The 27,614-nt window shown below is 43.2% G+C and overlaps 2 protein-coding genes and 1 long non-coding RNA gene across 7 annotated transcripts; 1 reads left to right on the forward strand and 2 right to left on the reverse strand.

Moving 5' to 3' along the window:
* Positions 1 to 3: 3 nt before the first annotated feature.
* Positions 4 to 17,303, reverse strand: zbtb14 (zinc finger and BTB domain containing 14). 2 transcript variants are annotated; one of them, XM_022208380.2, is made up of 10 exons: positions 17,132 to 17,303; positions 12,717 to 12,905; positions 12,471 to 12,641; positions 12,278 to 12,373; positions 12,062 to 12,205; positions 11,159 to 11,403; positions 10,992 to 11,077; positions 10,722 to 10,861; positions 10,264 to 10,359; positions 4 to 202 (listed from the first exon to the last, which is right to left on the reverse strand). In XM_022208380.2, the coding sequence occupies exons 2-10, from the start codon at positions 12,903 to 12,905 to the stop codon at positions 62 to 64; spliced, it is 1,308 nt and encodes a 435-aa protein (XP_022064072.1). In that variant the 5' UTR covers positions 17,132 to 17,303; the 3' UTR covers positions 4 to 61. The 2 variants fall into 2 exon arrangements, with proteins under 2 accessions (XP_022064072.1, XP_022064073.1); XM_022208381.2 differs by lacking the exon at positions 17,132 to 17,303 and adding an exon at positions 16,297 to 16,951.
* LOC127531289 (uncharacterized) lies at positions 632 to 9,322 on the forward strand. 4 transcript variants are annotated; one of them, XR_007938333.1, is made up of 4 exons: positions 632 to 877; positions 1,427 to 1,594; positions 3,370 to 3,620; positions 9,212 to 9,322. It is a non-coding gene; the product is annotated as an uncharacterized LOC127531289 (long non-coding RNA). The 4 variants fall into 4 exon arrangements; XR_007938334.1 differs by having other exon boundaries at positions 3,370 to 3,563; XR_007938335.1 differs by lacking the exon at positions 9,212 to 9,322 and having other exon boundaries at positions 3,391 to 3,651.
* Positions 17,304 to 17,617: 314 nt separating the features above from the next.
* On the reverse strand, positions 17,618 to 27,532 carry gnal (guanine nucleotide binding protein (G protein), alpha activating activity polypeptide, olfactory type). The gene is made up of 13 exons (XM_022208383.2): positions 26,476 to 27,532; positions 25,647 to 25,787; positions 25,481 to 25,553; positions 25,285 to 25,339; positions 25,011 to 25,130; positions 22,835 to 22,932; positions 22,442 to 22,496; positions 20,482 to 20,555; positions 20,345 to 20,403; positions 20,144 to 20,264; positions 19,850 to 19,980; positions 19,693 to 19,760; positions 17,618 to 18,098 (listed from the first exon to the last, which is right to left on the reverse strand). Exons 2-13 carry the CDS (start codon positions 25,780 to 25,782, stop codon positions 17,952 to 17,954), a joined length of 1,137 nt encoding a protein of 378 aa, XP_022064075.1. The 5' UTR covers positions 25,783 to 25,787; positions 26,476 to 27,532; the 3' UTR covers positions 17,618 to 17,951.
* Positions 27,533 to 27,614: the final 82 nt, after the last annotated feature.

Raw genomic sequence — 27,614 nt, forward strand, 5'->3', positions numbered from 1 at the left:
CAGATGTTAGGGAGCAGCTGATGGAGTCCAGATGTTAGGAGCAGCTGATGGAGTCCAGATGTTAGGAGCAGCTGATGGAGTCCAGATGTTGCTCCTCAGCAGCCATGGCGGCGGCCTGCAGCGTCTCCGTGTCGCTCTGCAGCGGGTTCAGCTGCTTCCTCTCGCTGTGCATGTTGTTCTCATGACGCTTCAGGTCGGACGCCTGAAAGAACACAAACCAGAACACGTATGATCCAGGACATGACAATCACCGACAGACAATCAACAGTGTGATGATGTCATAAAGAACCAAAGAGCTGCTTTATTGAACTGCACCTGAACCTCCACCACAGAGAAGTACCCAGTATTAGTAGTAGTATCAGTAGTATCAGTAGTATCAGTAGTATCAGTAGTACCAGCAGTAAGTATCAGTAGTAGTATCAGTAGTAGTATCAGTAGTACCAGCAGTAGTATCAGTAGTAGTATCAGTAGTATCAGTAGTACCAGCAGTAGTATCAGTAGTATCAGTAGTAGTATCAGTAGTAGTATCAGTAGTAGTATCAGTAGTATCAGTAGTACCAGTAGTAGTATCAGTAGTAGTATTAGTAGTAGTATCAGTAGTATCAGTAGTACAGCAGTAGTATCAAGTAGTATCAGTAGTAGTATCAGTAGTATCAGTAGTAGTATCGGGTAGTATCAGTAGTATCAGTAGTAGTATCAGTAGTATCAGTAGTAGTATCAGTAGTACCAGCCAGTAGTATCAGTAGTATCAGTAGTAGTATCAGTAGTACCAGCAGTAGTATCAGTAGTACAGCAGTAGTATCAGTAGTATCAGTAGTAGTATCAGTAGTACCAGCAGTAGTATCAGTAGTATCAGTAGTAGTATCAGTAGTATCAGGTAGTACCAGCAGTAGTATCAGTAGTATCAGTAGTAGTATCTGGCTAGTATCAGTAGTAGTAATCGGTATTGTATCAGGTAGATCAGTGTAGTATCAAGTAGTACCAGCAGTAGTATCAGTGTATCAGTAGTACCAGCAGTAGTATCAGATAGTACCATCAGTAGTAAGTCATCAGTAGTACCAGCAGTAGTATCAGTAGTATCAGTAAGGTAGTATCAAGTAGTATCAGTAGTAGTATCAAGTAGTGATCAGTAGTAAGTATCAGTACGTCCAGCATGTAAGTATCAGGTAGTGATCAGTAGTACCAGCAGTAGTATCAGTAGTATCAGTAGTAGTATCCAGTAGTATCAGTAGTAGTATCAGTAGTATCAAGTAGTACCAGTAGTAGTATCCGTAGTGTATCAGTAGTATCAGTAGTACCGCAAGTAATATCAGTAGTAACCAGCAGTAGTATCAGTAAGTAGTATCAGTAGTATCAGTAGTAGTATCCAGTAGTACAGCAGTAGTATAGTAGTATCGTAGTACAGCAGTAGTATCAGTAGTATCAGTAGTAGTATCAGTAGTATCAGTAGTAGTATCAGTAGTACCAGCAGTAGTATCAGTAGTACCAGCAGTAGTATCAGTAGTATCAGTAGTAGTATCAGTAGTATCAGTAGTACCAGTAGTAGTATCAGCAGTAGTATCAGTAGTATCAGTAGTACCAGTAGTAGTATCAAGTAGTAGTATCAGTAGTATCAGTAGTACCAGTAGTAGTATCAGTAGTACCAGCAGTAGTATCAGTAGTAGTTATCAGTAGTAGTATCAGCAGTAGTATCAGCAGTAGTATCAGTAGTACCAGTAGTAGTATCAGCAGTAGTACCAGCAGTAGTATCAGTAGTAGTACCAGTAGTATCAGTAGTACCAGTAGTAGTATCAGTAGTAGTATTAGTAGTATCAGTAGTACCAGTAGTAGTATCAGTAGTAGTATCAGTAGTAGTATCAGCAGTAGTATCAGCAGTAGTATCAGCAGTAGTATCAGTAGTACCAGTAGTAGTACCAGTAGTAGTATCAGTAGTATCAGTAGTATCGGTAGTAGTATCAGTAGTATCAGTAGTAGTATCAGTAGTACCAGTAGTATCAGTAGTACCAGTAGTATCTGTAGTATCAGTAGTAGTATCAGTAGTACCAGTAGTATCAGTAGTACCAGCAGTAGTATCAGTATAGTATCAGTAGTACCAGTAGTAGTATCAGTAGTATCAGTAGTAGTATCAGTAGTAGTATCAGTAGTATCAGTAGTACCAGTAGTATCAGTAGTATCAGTAGTACCAGCAGTAGTATCAGTAGTATCAGTAGTAGTATCAGTAGTATCAGTAGTAGTATCAGTAGTAGTATCAGTAGTATCAGTAGTACCAGCAGTCGTATCAGTAGTAGTATCAGTAGTATCAGTAGTAGTATCAGTAGTAGTATCAGTAGTATCAGTAGTACCAGCAGTAGTATCAGTAGTATCAGTAGTACCAGCAGTCGTATCAGTCAGGTAGTTCAGAGTATCAGAGTAGTATCAGTCAGTACCAAGCAAGTAGTATCAGTAGCATCAGTAGTACCAGCAGTTAGTATCAGTGTACCAGCAGTAGTATCAGTAGTATCAGATAGTATCAAGTAGTATCAGTAGTACCTAGTAGTATGATCAGGCAGTAGTATCAGTAGATCAGTAGTACCAGTAGATAGTATCTAGTAGTAGTATCAGAGTATCAGTATACCAGTAGTAGTACCAGTAGTATCAGTAGTATCAGTAGTACCAGTAGTAGTATCAGTAGTAGTATTAGTAGTATCAGTAGTACCAGTAGTAGTATCAGCAGTAGTACCAGCAGTAGTATCAGTTAGTATCAGAGTAGTACCAGTAGTATCAGTAGTATCAGTAGTACAGTAGTAGTATCAGTAGTAGTATTAGTAGTATCAGTAGTACAGTAGTATCAGTAGTAGTATCAGTAGTACCAGTAGTAGTATCAGTAGTAGTATCAGTAGTAAGTATCCGGTAGTAGTATCAGTAGTATCAGTAGTAGTATCAGTAGTACCAGTAGTATCAGTAGTACCAGTAGTATCTGTAGTATCAGTAGTAGTATCAGTAGTACCAGTAGTATCAGTAGTACCAGTAGTATCAGTAGTATCAGTAGTACCAGCAGTAGTATCAGTAGTATCAGTAGTACCAGTAGTAGTATCAGTAGTATCAGTAGTAGTATCAGTAGTACCATAGTATCAGTAGTATCAGTAGTATCAGTAGTACCAGCAGTAGTATCAGTAGTAGTATCAGTAGTAGTATCAGTAGTAGTATCAGTAGTATCAGTAGTACCAGCAGTCGTATCAGTAGTAGTATCAGTAGTATCAGCAAGTAGTATCAGCAGTAGTATCAGTAGTACCAGTAGTAGTATCAGCAGTAGTACCAGCAGTAGTATCAGTAGTACAGTAGTAGTACCAGTAGTATCAGTAGTATCAGTAGTACCAGTAGTAGTATCAGTAGTAGTATTAGTAGTATCAGTAGTACCAGTAGTAGTATCAGTAGTAGTATCAGTAGTAGTATCAGCAGTAGTATCAGCAGTAGTATCAGCAGTAGTATCAGTAGTACCAGTAGTAGTATCAGTAGTAGTATCAGTAGTATCAGTAGTATCGGTAGTAGTATCAGTAGTATCAGTAGTAGTATCAGTAGTACCAGTAGTATCAGTAGTACCAGTAGTATCTGTAGTATCAGTAGTAGTATCAGTAGTACCAGTAGTATCAGTAGTACCAGTAGTATCAGTAGTATCAGTAGTACCAGCAGTAGTATCAGTAGTATCAGTAGTACCAGTAGTAGTATCAGTAGTATCAGTAGTAGTATCAGTAGTACCAGTAGTATCAGTAGTATCAGTAGTATCAGTAGTACCAGCAGTAGTATCAGTAGTAGTATCAGTAGTAGTATCAGTAGTAGTATCAGTAGTATCAGTAGTACCAGCAGTCGTATCAGTAGTAGTATCAGTAGTATCAGTAGTAGTATCAGTAGTACCAGCAGTAGTATCAGTAGTACCAGCAGTAGTATCAGTAGTAGTATCAGTAGTATCAGTAGTAGTATCAGTAGTAGTATCAGTAGTATCAGTAGTACCAGCAGTAGTATCAGTAGTATCAGTAGTACCAGCAGTCGTATCAGTAGTAGTATCAGTAGTATCAGTAGTAGTATCAGTAGTAGTATCAGTAGTATCAGTAGTACCAGCAGTAGTATCAGTAGTATCAGTAGTACCAGCAGTAGTATCAGTAGTACCAGCAGTAGTATCAGTAGTAGTATCAGTAGTATCAGTAGTAGTATCAGTAGCAGGGCTTAAAGTGAGAAAAAATCCTGAGCCTGAACTTTCTAAGTTCCAATTTACAGTTGTCAATAAACGTATTTAAATGTGTTTTAAAACTCACTAAAACACAATATATACACACGTGGACAAATTGTTGGTACCCTCAGTTAAAGAAGGAAAAACCCACAATTCTCACTGAAATCACTTGAAACTCACAAAAGTAACAATAAATAAAAATTTATTGAAAATTAAATAATCAAAAACAGCCATCACTTTTGAATTGTTGATTAACATAATTATTTAAAAAAACAAACTAATGAAACAGGCCTGGACAAAAATGATGGTACCTCTATAAAAGATTGAAAACTATTTGACCAGAGTGACATGATTAACTCAGGTGTGTCATTTAATTGACATCACAGGTGTTTCCAAACTCATAATCAGTCAGTCTGCCTATTTAAAGGGAGACAAGTAGTCACCCTGCTGTTTGGTGAAAAGGTGTGTACCACACTGAACATGGACAACAGAAAGCGAAGGAGAGAATTGTCCCAGGACATCCGAAAAAAAATGATAGACAAACATCTTAAAGGTAAAGGCTATAAGACCATCTCTAAACAGCTTGAAGTTCCTGTGACAACAGTGGCTCATATTATTCAGAAGTTCAAGACCCACGGGACAGTAGCCAACCTCCCTGGACGTGGTCGCAAGAGGAAAATTGATGACAAATTGAAGAGACGGATCGTTGGAATTGTATCCAAAGAGCCCAGAGCAACCTCCAAAGAAATTAAAGGTGAACTCCAAGGCCAAGGTACATCAGTGTCAGATCGCACCATTCGTCGTTGTTTGAGCCAAAGTGGACTTCATGGGAGACGACCAAGGAGGACACCACTGCTGAAAAAAACTCATAAAAAAGCCAGACTGGAATTTGCAAAAATGCATGTTGACAAGCCACAAAGCTTCTGGGAGAATGTCCTTTGGACAGATGAGACCAAACTGGAGCTTTTGGTAAGGCACATCAACTCTATGTTCATAGACTCAAAAACCAAGCATACGAAGAAAAGAACACTGTCCCTACGGTGAAACATGGAGGAGGCTCAGTAATGTTTTGGGCTGCTTTGCTGCATCTGGCACAGGGTGTCTTGAAAGTGTGCAAGGTACGATGAAATCTGAAGACTATCAAGGCATTCTGGAGAGAAATGTGCTGCCTAGTGTCAGAAAGCTTGGTCTCAGTCGCAGGTCATGGGTCTTCCAACAGGACAACCGATCCAAAACACACAGCCAAAAACACCCAAGAATGGCTGAGAGGAAAAGCGTTGGACTATTCTAAAGTGGCCTTCTATGAGCCCAGATCTGAATCCCATTGAACATATGTGGAAGGAGCTGAAACATGCCATTTGGAGAAGACACCCATCAAACCTGAGACAACTGGAGCTGTTTGCTCATGAGGAGTGGGCCAAAATACCTGTTGACAGCTGCAGAACGCTCATTGACAAATACAGAAATTGTTTAATTGCAGTGATTGCCTCAAAAGGTTGTGCAACAAAATATTAAGTTATGGGTACCATCATTTTTGTCCAGCCCTATTTCATTAGTTTGTTTTTTTAATAATTATGTTAATCAACAATTCAAAAGTGATGGCTGATTTTGATTATTTAATTTTCAATAAATTTTTATTTATTGTTACCTTTTGTGAGTTTCAAGTGATTTCAGTGAGAATTGTGGGTTTTTCCTTCTTTAACTGAGGGGTACCAACAATTTTGTCCACGTGTGTATGAGATTCTATTAATGCAGAGCAAATATGAGGTGTAATTGCAAAGATTATTTTAGTGTAAAGGGGAAAAAATCATGAAATCAAGTACATGTATTATTAATAACTTTTAATAATTTTTATCTCTTCAGTAGATTTAACAAGAACTCAAAACACCAACCACAACAAAACTGCTACAAAACTCTGCTTTCCTTCATAAGGCACAATTTTTACTGACAACATTATCTCAAGTGTCAGTCTCAAGAGAATATTAAGGGCTTGGAGAATACTGTTTGAAAATTTCATTTCTTTTTCTTTTTTGCTTTGTTTGTGAATTTTCTGAACATTTTCTTTTAACATGTTCAAAATGTTGTTTGTTGAAATAAATTGCAAAACACAGACAACAGAATGAACTTGTTTAATATTCTCTGGAACACTACAAGAGAATAAACTGTCATATGTCACTTGCTATACCAACTTTGTATTTAAGCAGGTAATAAAGTACTAGTATTTACTCTTTAATGCAATTTTAGTTATTGCCTCACAATATAAATAAGTTGATCATGATGCTGACTCTCTCAAACTCTGTAACTAGTAAAGAAATATCGGGCCTTCCTGATCTGGTTTATCTGGTCCTGGCGGCAATGGACTGCTCATGCTGAAGAACTTCTACTCTGGCCTTTTCCTCTGGAGTCAAGCCCATTTCTCACACAGATTGTGATTAAGAAGCCCTCTGTAGCACATAACCACACATACATGTTTAGTAACTGCTCCATTTGATACACCTCAGTAATCTGTGTGATTAGTTTAAATCATTTGATTTTCAATTTGAACTGACACACATTTTTGTTTGTTTTTGGTAAGGGAAAAAAATGTATCACTGTATAATTTTGTTCAGCTGGCTTTCAATTTAAATGTTCTATTTTTTATCTATATTTTGGGAAGAAAAACGTTGAAAAGCAGGCTAAGAACATTCTTATTTAACTATCTATCTATTATTCATACATTTGTTCTGTTCTTATATAATATTTGCTTAAGATTGGAGATTTTTTGTTTGTGGCTAGACATCATTCAGATGCAAAAGGTCAGAAATCTGCTGAGAGCTATTTAAACTCATTGTTACAAACATCCTATATGTCCTCAAATAAAAAAGGTAATATCACCTAAGCTACATTCAGTTTGTGCATATTTAACTAAGCAGATGTTCTGAGTAGGAATAATGGGACAAATCCGTATGGCTTGATCTTTTGATTTTTTTTCTTTCAAATAAAATCCAGCAAACTAAACAGCTGTTTCCTTTTTTTCCTTTTGACGTTGTAAAATATAGAAAATGTTTAAAGATTAAGAAATCTACAAAATCAACTGTCTGTTTTGTTACTTTTTAATTCAATACCTAAGCCGTTTGTTTTTATTTTGAGGTGAACCATGGGGACTGTGGGGGGGGGCACGCCGCATCGCCACTGAGGCGTGTTTTCCTGCAGTTCTCCACGGCGCTCACTTACTTACGCAATGGGGCGAGTCAGAACGACGCGGCTCAGGGATCGCGGCTCTCTTTGTTAATCAGCAGAGACACATCCTCTCTACCTCTGTCACACAAAGTCTGAGCAAACTTTAGTATCTGCGTCTTTGGGCTAAACACGAGCTCCAACGCTATTGACCAGTGATCAGCTGCTCGATTCTTCACCGCACCGCTCACAGATTGGAGCTCCGTGCCGCTCTGCAGAGACCAGGCAGCCACAGGGGCTGGGACACGTGGAATGGGTATACAGTCCAAGCAGAAATACAATAAATAATATTGCAATATATATCAATGTGTTTCATAATTCCCTTTAAATATAATTACAAAAAAACACCAACAAATATTGCAAAATTGGATTTGTTGTGGGATACTGTTATTTCTTATCAGTGGCTCAGCAGCACTGACGATGCCGAACCAAGAGGGCGCAGCATATCGTGGCCCAGCAGTCGATGCGCACTCGCCAGTTAGAAAGACTGTAATTAGATAAAGTGTCTATTCAGGAAAGTCGCATGGCCCTGGCAGCAGAAGGGTGTTATATTTTTTAATGTAGGATTTGGAGTTTGATTGATTAAAGCGGGAGAGCAAATCTGGAATGCACAATGACAGCACATGCTGAGAGCCTTCAGGACGGAGATGAGATAAAACTTTTTTCAATTGGTACACTTCCATTGTCCGACAGGAAATCCGGCACGCGGCCGCCGGGAAAACTTTAAGCCCTGCAGCAGTAGGTATCAGTATAGAAGTAGTCATCAGGTAAGTATCGAGGTACTCAGTAGTAGTATCAGATAGTCGTATCGAGTAGTAGTATCAGTAGTATGTATCAGTAGTATGCAGTAGTAGTAAAGTAGTATCAGTAAGTATGTATCAGTAGTATCAGTAGTAGTTATTCAGTAGTATCAGTAGTAGTATCAGTCAGGTATCAGTAGGGTAGTATCAGTAGTATCCAGATCGTATCAGTATCAGTAGTAGTAGTATCAAGTAGTAGTAGTATCAGTCAGTATCAGTAGTAAGTACGTATCAGTAGTACAGTATCAGTAGTAGTATCAGTATGTAGTATCAGTTAGTAGTAGTATCAGTAGTAATCAGTAGTAGTATCAGTAGTAGTAGTATCAGTAGTATCAGTCGTATCAGTAGTAGTATCAGTAGTAGTAGTATCAGTAGTAGTAGTATCAGTAGTATCAGTAGTAGTAGTATCAGTAGTAGTATCAGTAGTATCAGTAGTAGTATCAGTAGTAGTATCAGTAGTATCAGTAGTAGTAGTATCAGTAGTATCAGTAGTATCAGTAGTATCAGTAGTAGTATCAGTAGTAGTAGTATCAGTAGTATCAGTAGTATCAGTAGTAGTTATCAGTAGTAGTAGTATCAGTAGTATCAGTAGTATCAGTAGTAGTATCAGTAGTAGTAGTATCAGTAGTATCAGTCCGTATCAAGTAGTAAGTATCAGTAGTAGTAGTATCAGTAGTAGTAGTAAGTAGTTATCAGTAGTAGTATCAGTTAGTTAGTATCAGTAGTAGTATCAGTAGTAGTATCAGTAGTAGTAGTATCAGTAGTATCAGTAGTAGTAGTATCAGTAGTAGTAGTATCAGTAGTATCAGTAGTAGTATCAGTAGTAGTATCAGTAGGTAGTATCAGTAGTATCAGTAGTAGTAGTATCAGTAGTATCAGTAGTAGTAGTAGTATCAGTAGTAGTAGTATCAGTAGTAGTAGTATCAGTAGTATCAGTAGTAGGTATCAGCAGTAGTATCAGTAGTATCAGTAGTAGTATCAGTAGTACCAGGTAGTATCAGTCGTAGTATCAGTAGTACCAGTAGTATCAGTCGTAGTATCAGTAGTACCAGTAGTATCAGTAGTATCAGTCGTATCAGTAGTAGTATCAGTAGTAGTATCAGTAGTATCAGTAAGTATCAGTTGAGTGAGTATCAGTAGTAGTCATGAGTAGTATCGAGTAGATTATCAGTAGTAGTAGTATCAGTAGTATCAGTAGTAGTAGTATCAGTAGTAGTATCAGTAGTAGTATCAGTAGTATCAGTAGTAGTATCAGTAGTAGTATCAGTAGTATCAGTAGTATCAGTAGTAGTAGTATCAGTAGTATCAGTAGTAGTATCAGTAGTATCAGTCGTATCAGTAGTAGTATCAGTAGTAGTAGTATCAGTTAGTACCAGCAGTAGTATCAGTAGTAGTATCAGTAGTAGTAGTATCAGTAGTATCAGTAGTATCAGTAGTAGTATCAGTAGATCAGTAGTATCAGTAGTATCAGTAGTAGTAGTATCAGTAGTATCAGTAGTAGTAGTATCAGTAGTATCAGTAGTAGTAGTATCAGTAGTATCAGTAGTAGTAGTATCAGTAGTATCAGTAGTATCAGTAGTATCAGTAGTAGTATCAGTAGTAGTATCAGTAGTATCAGTAGTATCAGTAGTAGTAGTATCAGTAGTATCAGTAGTAGTAGTAGTATCAGTAGCAGTAGTATCCAGTAGTAGTATCAAGTAGTACCAGCAGTAGTATCAGTAGTAGTATCAGTAGTATCAGTAGTATCAGTAGTAGTAGTATCAGTAGTATCAGTAGTAGTATCAGTAGTATCAGTAGTAGTATCAGTAGTAGTATCAGTAGTATCAGTAGTATCAGTAGTAGTAGTATCAGTAGTAGTATCAGTAGTAGTAGTATCAGTAGTATCAGTAGTATCAGTAGTAGTAGTATCAGTAGTATCAGTAGTAGTAGTAGTATCAGTAGTAGTAGTATCAGTAGTATCAGTAGTATCAGTAGTAGTAGTATCAGTAGTATCAGTAGTAGTAGTAGTACCAGCAGTAGTATCAGTAGTACCAGTAGTAGTACCTTGGCGAAGGCTTTGGTGCAGGACGGACAGACGAAAGGTTTCTCTCCTCTGTGTCTCCTCTCATGGTCCTTCAGGTGAGACTTGTGTTTAAACGCCTGCGGACAGACAGGTAGACAGACAGGTGAGCAGACAGACAGACAGACGGGTAAACAGACAGAGAGACAGACGGGTAAACAGACAGAGAGACAGACGGGTAAAGAGACAGACAGACAGACAAACAGACAGGTAAGCAGACAGACAGACAGACGGGTAAACAGACAGGTAAGCAGACAGACAAACAGACAGGTAAGCAGACAGAGAGACAGACGGGTAAGCAGACAGACAGACAGGTAAGCAGACAGACAGACAGACGGGTAAACAGACAGACAGACAGACGGGTAAACAGACAGAGAGACAGACGGGTAAGCAGACAGACAGAGACGGGTAAGCAGACAGGTGAGCAGACAGGTGAGCTCACCTTGTCACACATCTGGCAGGCAAACGGCCGCTCGTTGCTGTGAACTCGTTCATGTTTTTTCAGGTCTGGAGCTCGAATGAAGGATTTTCCACAAACGTCACACCTGTACGGTTTGAAGCCTGTGTGGATCTTCAGGTGTTCTGGAAAACACAGATGAGGGCAAAGCCAAACACGTCACTGCAGGTAGCATCAAGAAAACATCACAAATGGCATCAGGTTGTCATCTACAGAACCACCTGGGTGACCAGGTGAGCTGCCGTATGTTCTTACCTTTCAGGTGAGCGTGGGTGGTGAAAGCTTTGGTGCAGATCTCACAGGCGAACGGACGCTCTGCTGAATGGAGCTTCTCGTGTTTCCTAAAGACACAAATCAGGTGTGCTGCTCAGGTGTGTTGTGCAGCTGTGTTGCCCCTTCAGTCCATCCAGGTGTGAACGTACCTGAGTCTGCTTTCGTCCAGGAAGGTCTTCCCACACACCTGGCAGGCGAGCTGCTCTCTGTGTCCGTACAGCAGGTATTCGAACTTCATGTCGGTGGTGGCGGTGGACCAACCCGGTGGCTGCTCGTCCTTCACCTCCCCCATACTGTCAGCAAACGTCAGCGTCTGGGTGGCATGATGCTCCGCCCCCAGCTCCTTAGGCTCCGCCTCCATCTCCGTCACCACGTCCTGGTCATAGCAGGTCACCTGGACGAGTCACACAGGTGCTGTTTGTGCACATCCTCATGTGTCTGTGAGCTCCAGTGTTACCTGTGTGTGTTACCTGTGTGTTTCAAGTGTGTGCTACCTGTGTGTTTCAGGTGTGTTACCTGTGTTTCAGGTGTGTGCTACCTGTGTGTTTCAGGTGTGTGCTACCTGTGTGTTTCAGGTGTGTGCTACCTGTGTGTTTCAGGTGTGTGCTACCTGTGTGTTTCAGGTGTGTGCTACCTGTGTGTTTCAGGTGTGTGCTACCTGTGTGTTTCAGGTGTGTGCTACCTGTGTGTTTCAGGTGTGCTACCTGTGTGTTTCAGGTGTGTTACCTGTGTGTTTCAGGTGTGTGCTACCTGTGTGTTTCAGGTGTGTGCTACCTGTGTGTTTCAGGTGTGTGCTACCTGTGTGTTTCAGGTGTGTTACCTGTGTGTTTCAGGTGTGTGCTACCTGTGTGTTTCAGGTGTGTGCTACCTGTGTGTTTCAGGTGTGTTACCTGTGTGTTTCAAGTGTGTGCTACATGTGTGTTTCAGGTGTGTGCTACCTCTGTGTTTCAGGTGTGTTACCTATGTGTTTCAGGTGTGTGTTTCAAGTGTGTGCTACCTGTGTGTTTCAGGTGTGTGCTACCTGTTTGTTTCAGGTGTGTGTGTGTGCGTACCTTGTGCACATCCTCATTGGTCAGTTCTTTCAAGATGGCCTCCTGCACACGCAGCGCCGCGCTTGGAGACTTGTCCAGCTCCTGATTGGCCGACGCCTCCACGAGGTCATCTGTGGTGGGCGTGTCATCGTGTTCGCCGAGCACCTGCACACAGTCAGAGCAGGGTGAGGTGAAGCAGCGGTGAGCTGTGATTGGTTATTGATCGCTGATCGGTACCTCTGAGTCGGCAGCCAGCTGAGCCTCCGGCGGCAGCGCCATCTTCACGATGTCATACGGAAACTTCTCTTTATCTTCTGAGGACACGTCTCGTTTCTATGGAATCAAAAATACATCATCATGGAAGGGGAGAGGCTGAAGGGTTTACCTGAGTGTGCATTACCTATCTGTGTCTGTGTCACCTGTGTGTTACCTGAGTGCAGAGTTTGTCGAGGAAGCGGATGCCGAGGATCTGTCCTGAGGACATCATCAGGTTGACGTCTCTCTTCTTGACGGAGATCTTGGCCGTGTACATGTAGTTCAACACCTCCTCGAAGATGTCAGAGCGGATGAAGTCGATTTCTATCACCGACGAGTTGTCCACCTGAGGAGACACACAGGTACAGGTGAGAGGAGGTACCCTTGAACTAACAGGTACAGGTGTGTGTTATAACTTCACCTCGTGTTTCTTGAAGAGTTTCTTGAAGTAGTTGGAGCAGGCGGCGAGCACGCAGCGGTGAGCGCGGAACTTGACGTCCTCGACCACCACGGCGATGTCGCAGTGCTCGCCCTCTAGCCGCTGCTCGTTCAGCAGCTTCAGGAAGATGCTCTTGTGCTCGTCGTCCACGTACTTCACCGTCTCTGCCATCTGAAAACCCAGGTAGACATCAGGTGTTCAGCATCAGAGTCCTGAGTTCTACATTCATACTCGGAATATCTCCAGAGTTCCAGGTCCTTCAAGTCCATAGAGGAGAAGGACCTGGAATGTTCTAAATGAGACTAAACTTAAAGACTGGAAGTATGAAAGGAGAATGTCCACGGAAGAAAGTTCTGGAGTAGACCTACCGACAACGAGGCTGAATCCCAAATCGCCCCCTACACACTATCCCTACACACTACCCCTCCGTTTGCGCGTTCCCGTGGAGGGTCCTCCATATTAAGGGCCGTCCCAAACCGCGTAGTGTGGAGGGGGAGTGGACTGTTCAGCCCTTAAATAGCGAGTCTGCATCGATGCTCACTCTGGACAACTTTTTCAGGAAGTGCAACGTCGAAATGGAGGAGGAAACAACATATTGATGTGAGTTCCACATGCGTCCTTTATTTCTCCCACGCCTTTTTCACACTGACAGAACATCACAAAAAGAGTGGTGTAAAAAGATAAATAAAAAAAAACAAATCTTCTTCTCTGCTGACGTTTGATTTAATTGTGCACCCCCTGACACCGTAAAATTTGAACACAACTGACAGAATTAATTTATTCAGATTTGAAATGCCAGATGATAGGATTGGAAAACATGTGAGTGAAAAAAAAAATGGGATGCGTTCGTCTTCTGGAAGCAGCAGCGATCCTTGTTAGTTGCAACCTGTGCCACAGCGCTACAGCCATGACAGTAGGCGTCTTTGTGTTACCATGGCGATGACGTCTTCAGTTTTCCGGTGAGGAGACAGGGCATCCCATTCCTGACAATCATATTTATACCCTCCCCCTTCAGTAATAGGTGCCCTCCACAGCTGCGAGTGTGACTTCTTTTGGAGTGACACTCGGTAGTGGAGGGGGAGTGTGTAGGGGGCGGTTTGGGATTCAGCCTTAGAGAAAGTTCTAGAGTAGACCTACCGACAACTGGAGAAAGTTCTAGAGTAGACCTACCGACAACTGGAGAAAGTTCGAGAGTAGACCTACCGACAACTAGAGAAAGTTCTAGAGTAGACCTACGACAACTAGGGATGATAATTGATAAGAAATTATCGATGTCAATGCCATTATTGATGCCACTTATCGATTCGATTCCTTATTGATTCTCTTATCAATGCAGCGTCACAGTGATTACGTTCAGCCTTTTCCTTGTTTCTCTTGAAAAAGTGAAGCCATGCCCGCGATCGCTTCTTCTGCTCCATGGATTGTTCCCGCTGTGGGCTCTAATCTCGCAACAACTGCACCCACGCAACTGAATACGGCAGGTCTCGCGAGGCTTCTTCTTCTTCATTGGTTTTATGACTGTGGCGTTGGGAGTGGGAGAGCTCAGCTGCAGGGGAGAGAGGTGCGGAGGAGAGTGCGTGGGAGCAGCGTCAGGTTAATTGACGCAGGTGTTAGCGATCAGACTGACCTGATTCTCTCTGCAGCAGCAGGCTGGAGCAGAGGATAAAAGGCACACGGACAGAGAGGACGAAGAGACGCACGGGCAGAGGACAGCGGACAGGACGAGGTCCGGTGGAGCGGGCAGCTTACCGGACGAGATCCTGTGGAGAGCCGGGCTCACACTGAGACTGTTTACCGGATGAGAACTGGTGGAGAGCCGGGCGGACGTTGAGACTGTTTACCGGACGAGGTCCGGTGTAGCGCCGGGCAAGGAGAACTGTGCATGTATGCTCGTGGTTTGTGTTAAATAAAATCCGTGTTGCATTGACGAACTGCCGTGGTTATTGCACTGAGTGGACCCACGGACAGGTGATCTGTCACAATGATGGTTGGCATCCATCATTTTGGTGCATTACCGCCCCATTCTCGCAACAAGGCTAGTGACAGAGTTCAGTTTGGAGAGACAGAACGTTTTTTATTTATTATTTTTTAAAAGAATGACATACGGGCAGCAGTAAATGTCCATAGGTCTGTATTTGCCCACCAGCTCTCTGGGTCCAACGTTTTAATGTATTAGTAACGTGTTAACGGTCGTGCGTGGAAGCTAGCCATATCATGCTAGCTCTGAGATGGAAATGAGGGTGGCGTTCAGCTGACTGTGGTCTCCAGCAGAGAAAAAGTGGAATCGCAGATGTAGCACAGGTATGTATGTGAAGTGTGGCAGAGTGTAAGTCGTTTTTAGAGTTGTGGTTTGGAGGAAATTCGCCGACAGAAATTGCGACGGCAGGATGAAGTGAAAGCAGTAAGGGCAGTGAAAGTGACGTCAAGGCATCGATAACGGGAACCGGTTCTCAAAACGGCATTCAATTCCGGGAAATCGATCCATTTCTTATCGATGGCATCGAGGAACCGGTTCTCGATTATCATCCCTACCGACAACTGGAGAAAGTTCTAGAGTAGACCTACCGACAACTGGAGAAAGTTCTAGAGTAGACCTACCGACAACTAGAGAAAGTTCTAGAGTAGACCTACCGACAACTGGAGAAAGTTCTAGAGTAGACCTACAACTAGACCTACCGACAACTAGAGAAAGTTCTAGAGTAGACCTACCGACAACTGGAGAAAGTTCTAGAGTAGACCTACCGACAACTGGAGAAAGTTCTAGAGTAGACCTACCGACAACTGTCCAGTTGTCGTTGGGTCTACTCTAGATTGTTCTCCAGTGGACGTTCTCCTGTCTTAAAGTTTTGTCTCACCAAGAACATTTTTCTATTCTTAGAACAGTTTTAATTATTTGGATCAAATTTCCAGTAACTGTGCACTTTTTTCCATATTTCTGAACATTTTAACTGATTTCAACCATTTCCAGCCCTTCGCTTTTGTCAACTTTTGAAGAAGTCTGTACAAGCTTTGTACATATTTTTATAATTTTGGATAAATCTATATATTTTTCACCCTTTTTGTCATTTTAGAGAAATTTGAAGCCATTTGGAGTTTGGAAGCATTTTTGAGGCTAGATTTTAGGTGATTTTGAACACATATTTCTCACATTGGACTTTTTTTATAGATAATTTCAGGCATGTGGACATTTTTTTCATAATTGTAGGCAAAATTAGTGTCATTTTGGAAAATTCTGTCATTTTACACACATTTGGGTGATTTTTAACATCTCTATGTCATTTAGGACTGTTTTCTGGGTGATTTTTAAAATGTTTCGTGTCACTGAACATTTTTAACCATTTCTGATTACCATTTTCTCCATAACCAACGGTGAGCATCTGTATTATGGGATGTATCCTTGTGTGTTTCACTGTTCACACGAGGATACATCCCACAATACTGCAGTACTGTGTGCTGGAACCTTGAACTCTGGAAACTAAAATTTAACATTAAATAAACGGAATATTTCTGCTGATTCTGATCCGGTCCAGGTCTGTTCTCAGCCCGGCAGGAGTTCACGTACCTCTTCTACCGCGGACACGCGCACGGGAGCGTGTGCACGCTTCCAGAGGACTGAACGGAGGGACCGGCAGCGGAGAGGCGGACTGGTACTGACCGACACCAGCCGGGACTCAGCAGTCCTCCACAGTCCGGTCCGAACCGGGAGCCTGGCCGTTAACGGGCACCGGGTTCCGGTTCGGACCGCAGCTCATTTAATAAACAGGGCTGACGGGAGCTAGGCTAACGGGCTAGCAGCAGCACGGTTAGCTCTGGTTTCCTGCTGACCCGGACCGAACCGTTCTAACTGTGGACCGGGAGGAGGCTGCCGGTGTACCGGGGCTCTCTGTCGGTATACCGGCTGCCGTCTGCAGCAGTTAGCCTCAGGGAGCTAACATGCTAATTAAACATAAACACCGAAGCCGCTACCGGCGGATAAACCGCCTTCGCCGGACTCAGCGGCCCGGTGCCGCCTGAAGCGGCGGCTCGGTGCCGGTGGGGACAGGGTACCGAAGTACCGGGGTCCCGGGTGTCGGTGTGCGGCCGACAGTCCCGGTAAAACTCGGTGTTGGTGTTAAATGGCGGCCTGCTGCTCAGCTTTCACACAAAATGGCGTTTATCCGGTGTCTCTCTCCGGTACACCGACAGACCCACCGGCCGCTCGGTCCCCGGGTCGCGTGCCGGCTCGCGGACCCGCCGCTCCGCCGTCCCCGGGACCGAGTCGCAGGCACGCGAGCGGCGGCGGCGGCGGCGACACGGAGCTTGAGCGGCCATGAACGGCTCGAGAACGCGCAGACATCCCCGCGGAAACGGCGGCCGGAGCGGCGGCGGGGAGCTCGAGCACCGGGAGCGGCTCTTACCGTCACACGGGCCCTGGAACAGCCGCCTCCTTTGGGTGTGTCGGGTACCGGGAGCACTTTGTCCGGTTGTTGTTGTTGTTGTTGTTGCTGAGAACGAGCAGAGCGGAGGCCGCGCTTTGCGCCAGCACGCACACACTGCGGCGGCACGCAGGCAGCGCGCCAAACAATACGGAGCTCGGCCGTGTGCGCATGCGCTGTGCTCGTAAGGACAGGCCTCAGACCGAGCTGCTCAGACACGGTTCGAGTCCGGTACCGGCCTGGAGGACTTTGACCAGACTGAAAACCTGGAGGACAGCAGAACAGGTGTGCTACCTGGCAGGTGTCTCCAGCACCATGAGGAGGTTCTGAAGGTCCCCGAAGGCCACAGCTGACTGGTTCTGCTGAGAATAAAGTTCTAATTAATGTGTTCTTTGGGTAACAGAACTTTTGAGTAGAAGACGAGAATAAAAGTTTTACAGTTTGATTTTTTGTTCATAAAAATGTTCATTTGGGATTTAAAGTCTTTATTTAGATTCAGCAGTTATGAAATCTAAAACACGATATTGATAAACACTCCAGCAAACATGTAAAAATATATTTAAATTTCATGTCTAAGCCCCGCCCTCTGCCACACTTGTCCATCACAACTACACTACCCACAATCCCCTGCATGAGGCACAGAAACAGCAACACAGAGACTCCATCTGCCCTAATGATCAATAACCACTAATCAATAAATGGAAACACGAGGATCTATCATATTGATCACCTATCACCATTGGTTATTACACATCACATCAGTCCTTTAGCAGGGGGTGGAGCCAGGTGAGCCGCCAGCCAATCAGAGCAGCTCGTACTGCCGCAGGTGCATGCGCTGGATGATGTCACGACAGTCGTTAAAGACACGGCGGATGTTCTCGGTGTCGATGGCGCAGGTGAAGTGAGGATAGCAGTAGTGTTTCCCGTCACCGCTGGCCGTGCTGATCCTCTGAAACATGATGACACGCATGTCTGATCCAACACACTTCTTTAAAATGTCAGTTCCAACACGCTTTTTTAATGTGTCAATTTAACATATCGGTTTAAAGATGTCAGTGTCAACACTTATGATTCAATATGTCAGATCTAACACGTCAGTTTAACATGTCAGTTCCAACACGCCTCTTTAACATGTCAGTTCCAACACGCTTCTTTACCATGTCAGTTCCAACACGCTTCTTTAATATGTCAGTTCCAACACGCTTCTTTAATATGTCAATTTAACATATCAGTTGAAACATGTCAGTGTTAACACTTATGATTCAATATGTCAGATCTAACATGTCAGTTTATCATGTCAGATTAACGTGTCAGATTCAACATGATAGTTTAACGTGCCAGATTAATATGTCAGATTCAGCATGTCAGTTTAACATGTCAGTTTGACATGTCAGTTTAGCATGTCAAAATCAACATGTCAATTTAGCATGTCAGATTCAACATGATAGTTTAATGTATTAGATTCAACATGTTTAACATGTCAAATTCAACATGTCAGATTCAACATGTTTAACATGTCATATTCAATATATTAATTTAACATGTCAGATTCAACATGTCAGTGTCAACAAATCTGATTCGGTATGTCAGATTTAACACATCAATTTAACATTTCAGTTCAAACATTGTTATTGATGTCAGTTTAACATGTCAGATTCCACATGATAGTTTAACATGTCAGTTTAGCATGTCAGATTCCACATGATAGTTTAACATGTCAGTTCCAACATGTCAGTTTAACATCTCAGACTCCAAATGTCAGTTTAACGTGTCAGATTACATGATAATTTAACATGTCAGATTCAACATGATAGTTTAGCATGTCAGTTTAGCATGTCAGATTCAACATGTCAGTTTAACATGTCAGATTCAACATGTCAGATTTAACATAACAATTTATCATGTCAGATTCAACATGATAGTTTAACATGTCAGTTTAGCATGTCAGATTTAACATGATAGTTTAACATGTCAGTTTAGCGTGTCAGATTTAACATGATAGTTTAACATATCAGTTTAGTGTGTCAGATTCAACATGTCAGCTTAACATCTCAGACTCCAAATGTCAGTTTAGCGTGTCAGATTTAACATGATAGTTTAACATGTCAGTTTAGCATGTCAGATTTAACATGATAGTTTAACATGTCAGTTTAGCGTGTCAGATTTAACATGATAGTTTAACATATCAGTTTAGTGTGTCAGATTCAACATGTCAGCTTAACATCTCAGACTCCAAATGTCAGTTTAGCGTGTCAGATTTAACATGATAGTTTAACATGTCAGTTTAGCATGTCAGATTTAACATGATAGTTTAACATGTCAGTTTAGCGTGTCAGATTTAACATGATAGTTTAACATATCAGTTTAGTGTGTCAGATTCAACATGTCAGCTTAACATCTCAGACTCCAAATGTCAGTTTAGCGTGTCAGATTTAACATGATAGTTTAACATGTCAGTTTAGCGTGTCAGATTTAACATGTCAGCTTAACGTGTCAGATTCCACATGTCAGTTTAGCGTGTCAGATTCAACACGTGTTGTTACCAGGAACTCGTCTCTGATGAAGAACTTTGCTCTGGTCACTTTGGGGTCTTCATCAGCATCTGGAGCAGCTGGAATCACACCGTTATTGAGGTCAGCAGGCGTGTTCACGTGCAACACGTGTTAGTACATGTATGTGTTGGTATGCCTGTGTTTTTACCGTCAACAGGAACCTGGTAGTTGGTGTATTCAGGAAAATAATCCTCCAGTTTAGATTTTCCAGCCAGAATCTTCTCAGCCAGAACGTCCTGTTTGTTTAGGAACAAGATCACCGAGATGGTCTTCAGGAACCTGCAGCCAATCAGAGAGCAGAGAGAGTGAACCCCTGCCAATCACAGAGCAGAGAGGGTTAATCACAGCCAATCACAGAGCAGAGAGAGTGAACCCCTGTCAATCAAGAGCAGAGAGGGTTAACCACAGCCAATCACAGAGCAGAGAGAGCTAAACACTGAACCTGTTGGTCCAGATGGATCTGAAGAGGTCCAGAGACTCTCGCAGCCGATTGGTGGAGTTGTCCTCTCTGATCACCATGTTGTAGCTGCTGCTGGCAGCGACGAAGATGATGGCGGTGACATCTGCAGACAGACAGAGGGATAGACCAATCAGCTCTGCGGCTGCGTTTCAGTGACCTCTCACTGGTCAGTGTATATCTCACCGTTGAAGCACTGAATCCACTTCCTGCGCTCGTCCCTTTGTCCTCCTACATCGAACATACTGACACACAGACACACACTGAGGACAAACATCTGGAAACCATGGCAACAGGAAGGGCTGAGAGGAAGGGGCACTCACTGGAAGTTGACTTTGTCCACCTGAAACCTGGTTTCAAAAATCCCTGAAGTCAAAACTCTGCAGCGCAACAAGTCCTGAAGAAGAAGAAGAAGAAGAAGAAGTTCATTCATAATAAAACAACCGTATCTAAACAGAGCTCTGATCTGACCTCAGACCAGCTGATGACTATATTTAATACGACACCAGGATCTCTAGATGATCCTGGTGTCTTTCTCCATGGTCTCTACTAGTTCTGACCAACCTCCTACCAGCCTTAAAGTTTACCCAGAATGATCTTTTAAGGTTCCTCTGGTGGACTATCAGAACCAGATCCACATCCAGGAAACCAAGGATTGTTTCTAGGACACTAAACTGTTCACACTAGTATACATCCCATAATACTGATGATCACACTAGGATACATTCCATAATACTGATGATAGAGAAAATGAACAGAAACCAGATCCAGAGTTCAGACTGAGACTCCTGGATGGATTTAAACTGATCTGGGGCCTCATTTATAAAACATTGCTTAGGATCCATACTAAAGTTTGCGTACGCCGAAAATCTGAAAAGGGCGTATGCCCCTGGCCCCTGATTTATAAAACTGTGTGTAAGCACAGCTGCACGCAATTTCTTGATAAATCACACACCAGCTGGAAGATTGCACAGGTGGATCCACCTCACATTCCGCCCACATTTTACCATGAATGGTCAATGCAAAGTAACTCATGAATGTATCTGTATATAAATAAGCTGCTGATCCACGGCATTTTACACAGCGCCCCCTGCAGTCTGTTCCCTACACTGAGCGTGGTTGTGGTGTGACGCATGTGGGCCTGTGTGTCTGTACAGGGCTGATTAATGGTTGGACACTCATCCCATTCGGCCGCATATGGATAAATAAACAAAATAATTTACTTTTTTTTGCCTTTTTACTGTGATAGTTGCAGTGAGGAGTGACAGGAAATGGGAAGAAGAGTAGGGGGAAGACATGCATAAAAGGGCCACAGGCAGGAATCAAACCCAGGCCACTGCGTCGGAGACCACCCCTGTACATGGGTCGCCTGTGTAACCTGATGAGCCATACAGGCACTGGGTGATCAGTTAACAAAACTATTTAATGAAGACCAGCGCACCGGCCCAGATGTGGACCGGCCTTTCGGTCAAACGACTGAATGAAATAACGTTCAATCTGCTCCTGTTAATATATGAACATAGTTCTGCAAATACAGTTGTCGGCCGAATGACGCACTATATGAACATCTACAACAATGAGGGTTTATGATTATCCGGCTCTACAAGTCTAATATGTGATAACAATAAAGGTTTGAGATCAATCTGGTTTTAATTCACCACTTCATCCTCCATCACTGCCGTTCCCTCTGTCTCCAAAATGTGCTTAAGCAAGCATCAAAGTTGGCGCACCGGTGTGCACATTCTCACGCCAAGTTTGTTTTTATAAATCACAACCTTTGCGTAGAAAGTGTCGCACGCCACTTTCTAGCCCTGTTTTGTGTGTACGCAAGCTTTATAAATGAGGCCCCTGCTTTCAGTTTCCACCAGAACTCAGATGTTTCTCCTCCTAAATGTCATGGTTCTATCTGCTGGACTGATGAAGTTCTGAAAAAGTCCATTAAAAAGTGACAGATCTGGACCCATCTCTATGGACTTCAAGGACCTGGAGTGTTCTAAATGAGACTAAACTTAAAAACTTGAAGCAGGAAAGGAGAACATCCCCTGGAGAAAGTTCTAGAGTAGACCTACCGACAGCTGGAGAAAGTTCTAGAGTAGACCTACTGACAACTTTTCAGTTGTCAGTAGGTCTACTCTAGAACTTTCTCCAGTGGATGTTCTCCTCTATGGACTTGAAGGACCTGGAGCCCTGGAAAAATTCCCAGTGTGATGGTAGAACTCTGATCACTGATAAAGTTACTGAAGATGAAGAACCAGATGTTCTGAGGAGGTTCTGATTGGTTACCTGGTCAGTAGGTGTGTAGTCAGTCCTCCTCACTGAGTCCAACCTGTTCAGGAAGCTGTAAGACACAAAACGTAAACATCTGGATCCGGTTTCAGCAGCTGTTCATTCAGTCCTCCTCAGCCAACCAGCTGATGGTCAGCGGAGCATTCTGATTGGTTGCTGGGAATTTAAATGTCACTGTCTTTGTGAGGACCAGGTACAGGTCCAGGTTTAGGTTTGGGTTCAGGATCAGATCAGAACCAGGTTTAGGTTCAGGTTTAAGATTAGGTTTCAGGTTTAGGATTAGGTTCGAGGTCAGGTTGAAGTTTAGGTTTAAGTTTAGGATTAGGTTCAGGTCTAGGTCCAGGTTTAGGTTCAGGTTCCTGGGAACACAGTTTGTAGATGAAGACTTACTACTGGGCGCAGTCGATCAGCTGATATTCGTTGGAACGTTCGTAGCACGCCTTCACTCCCTCATCCTCCCATAGCTTCTGAGCATGCTCAAAGAACTCCTGAGAGACGGGCAGAGAACAGAGGGGTTAGCGCCCCCTACAGGGCCGTGGCAGCACAGCTTCTGATAATACTGTGAGGTTACTGTATGGATGCCTCAGTTACCAGCTGTGATGCTAGTTAGTTATAGCATGCAGCCAAAAGTATGTGGACACCCTGTGGCATCAACACCATATCAGGAATCCATGCTGTAACGTTCAGGTGTCCATATACTTCTGACCAGGTAATGTGTTCCAGATGAACATGTAACGCTGCGTTGTCCTCATACTTTAGAATACAGAATGTGTTTAATTCAACCAGAAGTTTCTCTAATAATCCCAATCATAAAAATAGTCAGATGTCCACATACTTTTGGCAGGTGGTGTGATAAGAAGCCTTAGGGCCTGCAGTCACATGTTGAGTCTTCAGGTGACCGCATCAGTGTGACGCTGTGTGATTGGACAGCAGCCACACCACCTTGGAGTGTGTGAGTGTGCTCGACCAATCAGCAGCAGAGTTTAGAGACATTTGTTTTGTGTGTGTGAGGTCCTGGGAGATGGAGCTGTTTGGATAATGAGGCCTCAGGTGAGCAGGAAGTCTCAGGGAACTCGTTACATCATGTCATTAACATCATTAAAACAAACAAGCCTTCAGCCGGTCTCCTGGTGGTGCTTAAAGGAACCTCTTTAGTCCCAAACTGTTCCACATCAGGTCACCTGTTAGTCTCAGGAACTCTTCAGGAAAACGTTCCACTGCAGGTCCAACAGCCCAACTTCTAGAAAATCTCCACAGATGGACCTCATCAACAGGACTTCTGTGTGTTTTCTCCTGATGTTCCTTCATGTTCTTGTTCATGTTCTTCATCTGTAATGCTGCAGATGAATAAAGCTGCTCTTTATCACCAGACAGAGCTGCTGGAGGATCATCCCCAGATAGCAAACTATGGGTGAATCAATGTTGAATCTATGTTGAGACCTAACGTCGAAATTATAGAGAAAGCGCAAGGTTGATAAAATGTTGAGTCAACGTTTGCTTTTCAACCGTAAATCACACTTTACCCAGATAGCAAAAGATGTTAAATCAACGTTGAATTAGGGTTAAGAAGGTTGAATTGTGGTTACGGTTGAAGACTGATGGTTGGATCAACGTTGATTCAACAACATTTTGTCAACATTGAAGTTTGTGTTTAAAAGATACCATTGAATCTACGTTGTATTTTGGTTTAATTAAAATGTTTGACAGGTCAATGTTTAATTAATGTTGAATCTATGTTTGCAAACATGTAATCTATGTAAGCAAACGTTGACTCAACATTTTATCAACCTTGCGCTTTCTGTATAATTTCTACGTTAGGTCTCAACATAGATTCAACATTGATTCACCCATAGTTTGCTATCTGGGCATGGTTCTCCTTCAGCCTCACTGGAACTTTGAGGAGATTCAGGGAAACAACAACAAAAAACTGAGAATCTTCAGGCAAAAACTACGAAAACTCCCAGAAAACTTCATTTCTACTCCACAGCAAGAAACGGAACGGATCAGAGATCTACGTTCTGTTGGACCCGATCACCACGTATCCATCCACCACGCTGGTTCCACTGAAGACCTGCAGCGATCTACAATGAAAGACCCGCAACGGGGTGTGTGTGTGTGTGTGTGTGTGTGTGTGTGTGTGTGTGTGTGTGTGTGTGTGTGTGTGTGTGTGTGTGTGTGTGTGTGTTCTTGTACTTGCTACATGGTGAGTACCATTTTCTGCATTTAACTATCAAAGTGAGGACATTTTTACACAGTGAGGACATTTTGGCCGGTCCTCACTTTGAAACAGCCATGTTTGAGGGTGAAGACTTGTTTTTAGAGAACAGCTATGAATTGAGGTTTGGTTAGGGTTAGGGTAAGGATTAAGTTTAGGCCATCAGTTGTGATGGTTAAGGTTAGGGTAAGGTTCTAGGAAATGCATTACGCCTATGGATGTCCTCACTAAGATAGAAGTACAAACGTGTGTGTGTGTGTGTGTGTGTGTGTGTGTGTGTGTGTGTGTGTGTGTGTGTGTGTGTGTGTGTGTGTGTGTGTGTGTGTGTGTGTGTGTGTGTGTGTGTGTGACCTCGGAGTACTCGAAGTCAGACAGCGGTGCAATGCTCTTGATGTAGTCGACCCTGAACTGGTTGCCGGGGTTACCCAGAGGGATGGGCGGAGTCAGCATGCTCATGGCCGAAACGATTGTCTGAAACACACACACACACACACACGCTCTGATTGGCTGTCTGGACTGTCAGTCACTAGGTGATAGTCTGGACCCTCCATCACAGTTTCAAGCAGCTGACCAATCAGAGAGGGTCTGTGAATGACGCCATGCTGCAGTGGGTCATGTGACCTACCACGATGGCATCCTTCACGTTTTTCCTGATGTCCTGAATCTTCTGCTGCTTCTCCCTGGAAAACAATAGCAGAACCCTTGAGTCCTGCTCAAGTTCACAAGAACAACATCCAGAACCAGCAGCAACCTGATACCAGAGTTTATGTGGTTCCTCTGAGAACCAGCAGTAAGAACCACTGAAGAACAGTTTAACTCACTCAGCATTGAAGCCATCGACGTGAAGAATCCTCATCTGCTTCACTATCGTACTTTTACCTGATTCTCCTGCACCTACAGACACAGACAGACAGTTTTATGACTAAAACTAAAACTCTGCTCAGGGTGAGGGTTGGATCCAGACAGACAGACACACAGGTGTCTCACCCAGCAGTAACAGTCTGTGTGTAGCTTTATAAGCCTGTCTCTCTTTCTGCAGCTGCTTCTCAATCTTCTTGTTTGCTTCTCTTTTCGCTTTTTCATCCAGTCGTTCTTCTTCCGTCTTCCCTCCCAGACAGCCCATCTCACCTGGAACCACAGAAACCAGAACTAGTAAATAACCAGCTGGAACTAGTAAACAACCAGCTGGAACCAGGAAACAACCAGCTGGAACTAGTAAACAACCAGCTGGAACCAGGAAACAACCAGCTGGAACTAGTAAACAACCAGCTGGAACCAGTAAACAACCAGCTGGAACTAGTAAATAACCAGCTGGAACCAGTAAATAACCAACTGGAACCAGTAAATAACCAACTGGAACTAGTAAACAACCAGCTGGAACCAGTAAACAACCAGCTGGAACTAGTAAATAACCAGCTGGAACCAGTAAATAACCAACTGGAACGAGTAAACAACCAGCTGGAACTAGTAAATAACCAGCTGGAACCAGTAAATAACCAGCTGGAACCAGTAAATAACCAGCTGGAACCAGTAACCTGAACTGGTACCACTACTACACCAGTTCAGGTTCTCTGTATGTTCAGTTTTCAGACAAACCAAATTTTTTCTTGTATTTCCTCAAAGCAATGGAGAAAACCAGAAAGTCAATCTGGGTATTAAATCTTAAACAGATCTGTAGTTTTACTTAAACGTGAATTTTAAAATTAGTCCTCAATATTCAAATGAAGCACGACTACTTTTATTTCTCCCTGCACTCCTGCAACCAGTAAACCCAGTATGAAAGCAGCCAGTCCCAGTTCAGTCCCAGTTTACTGACCTGCTGCTGTTGGAGTCACTCGTGGGTCTTAGAGGGTCCAGATCGGTCCGACTCTCTGTCCGTCCATCAAAGTCCACAAAGACAAAAACACACCAGCAGAAACCAGCAGCCAATCAGCATCCACGTCTCTGCTCCAGGAAAATCCAGCAGGTCCAGGAGGTCCAGCAGGTCCAGTTCAGAGGGACGGATGCAGACGAGTGCTGGCGCTGAAATGTTTCTGAGCAGTGAAACACCTGAGCAGCTCTGCCTCCTCTCATTAGTCGTCTGTCTTTGGGGATTCTCTGTTTTTCCTCTGGTGTCACTTTGCTGCCTGACGACCAGCAGCCGTTTCACAAACACCAACTAGTTTCCTCCTGGTTCCAGTCTGGACTCTGTTGGACCAGTCCCGAATCTGGACCAGGAGACGCTGACTTCAGTGATCCAACTGGAACCGGTTCAGACTCCAACATGTTCCTGTAGAGGCTCACTTCAGCCACAAAAGATCCTTCAGTCCTTCATGTTAGATGGAAATGTGCTTCCAAACATCTAATCCATGACAGTAGGAAGTCCACAGGATTCTAAACTGGAGCACCTCACAGTAATCAGATTACTTCTAACAACAGAGTATTTTCTCTGATGAACATCAGAAACAAACACTTCAGAAAGACTGGAAGTAAAATTCAGATTCCAAAGTAAAAACTCTAAAAACCAAAGAGTCCAGTTGATGAACATGGTTCTAGAATGAACCTTCTCAGTCCCGGACCTATGGACTGGTTCTATCTGTGTCTGCATCATGGCTCCACATGGAGAAGAACTGAACAGAGGAAGAGAAACATCTGAGGAGTCATAGTTCCACTGATCAGAGCTGCAGGTATAGGAGGAACCAAAGAACCTCAGGAAATATGGACTCACTTTAGTTCAACTGAGTTCCTGCCGTGGAGCCTGAATTTAACCTGTAGTTAGTAATCTCATACCAGAGACAGAAGTGATCTGATTACTGAGAGAATGTATCTGAGGGCAGCAGCTGATCAGGTTCTTCTCTGTTTCTGCTCTGACTTCATTCTGAATCACTGTGGATGTTCTGCCTCCACCTGGTGGCCTGTTAAGGTCACTGCATCCTGCCAGACTCCCCGTCACCATGGCAACCAGCTGATGCAACA

This window comes from Acanthochromis polyacanthus, chromosome 20, assembly GCF_021347895.1.
Source record: "Acanthochromis polyacanthus isolate Apoly-LR-REF ecotype Palm Island chromosome 20, KAUST_Apoly_ChrSc, whole genome shotgun sequence".
In the NCBI taxonomy this organism is placed as follows: domain Eukaryota; kingdom Metazoa; phylum Chordata; class Actinopteri; family Pomacentridae; genus Acanthochromis; species Acanthochromis polyacanthus.

Bases quoted from the DNA above. Each gene is read 5' to 3' on its own strand.
- zbtb14 (XM_022208380.2), bottom strand. From the start codon at position 12,905: ATGGCAGAGACGGTGAAGTACGTGGACGACGAGCACAAGAGCATCTTC. The intron at 12,206-12,277 runs GTACCGATCAGC...GACTGTGTGCAG, and splicing joins AGCTGGCTGCCGACTCAGAG to GTGCTCGGCGAACACGATGA. The intron at 10,360-10,721 runs GTGAGCTCACCT...GTCTGTCCGCAG, and splicing joins CCTGCCAGATGTGTGACAAG to GCGTTTAAACACAAGTCTCA.
- gnal (XM_022208383.2), bottom strand. From the start codon at position 25,782: ATGGGCTGTCTGGGAGGGAAGACGGAAGAAGAACGACTGGATGAAAAA. The intron at 20,404-20,481 runs GTGAGTGCCCCT...TCTGTGTGTCAG, and splicing joins GTGGACAAAGTCAACTTCCA to TATGTTCGATGTAGGAGGAC. The intron at 19,761-19,849 runs GTAAAAACACAG...GTGTGATTCCAG, and splicing joins CTACCAGGTTCCTGTTGACG to CTGCTCCAGATGCTGATGAA.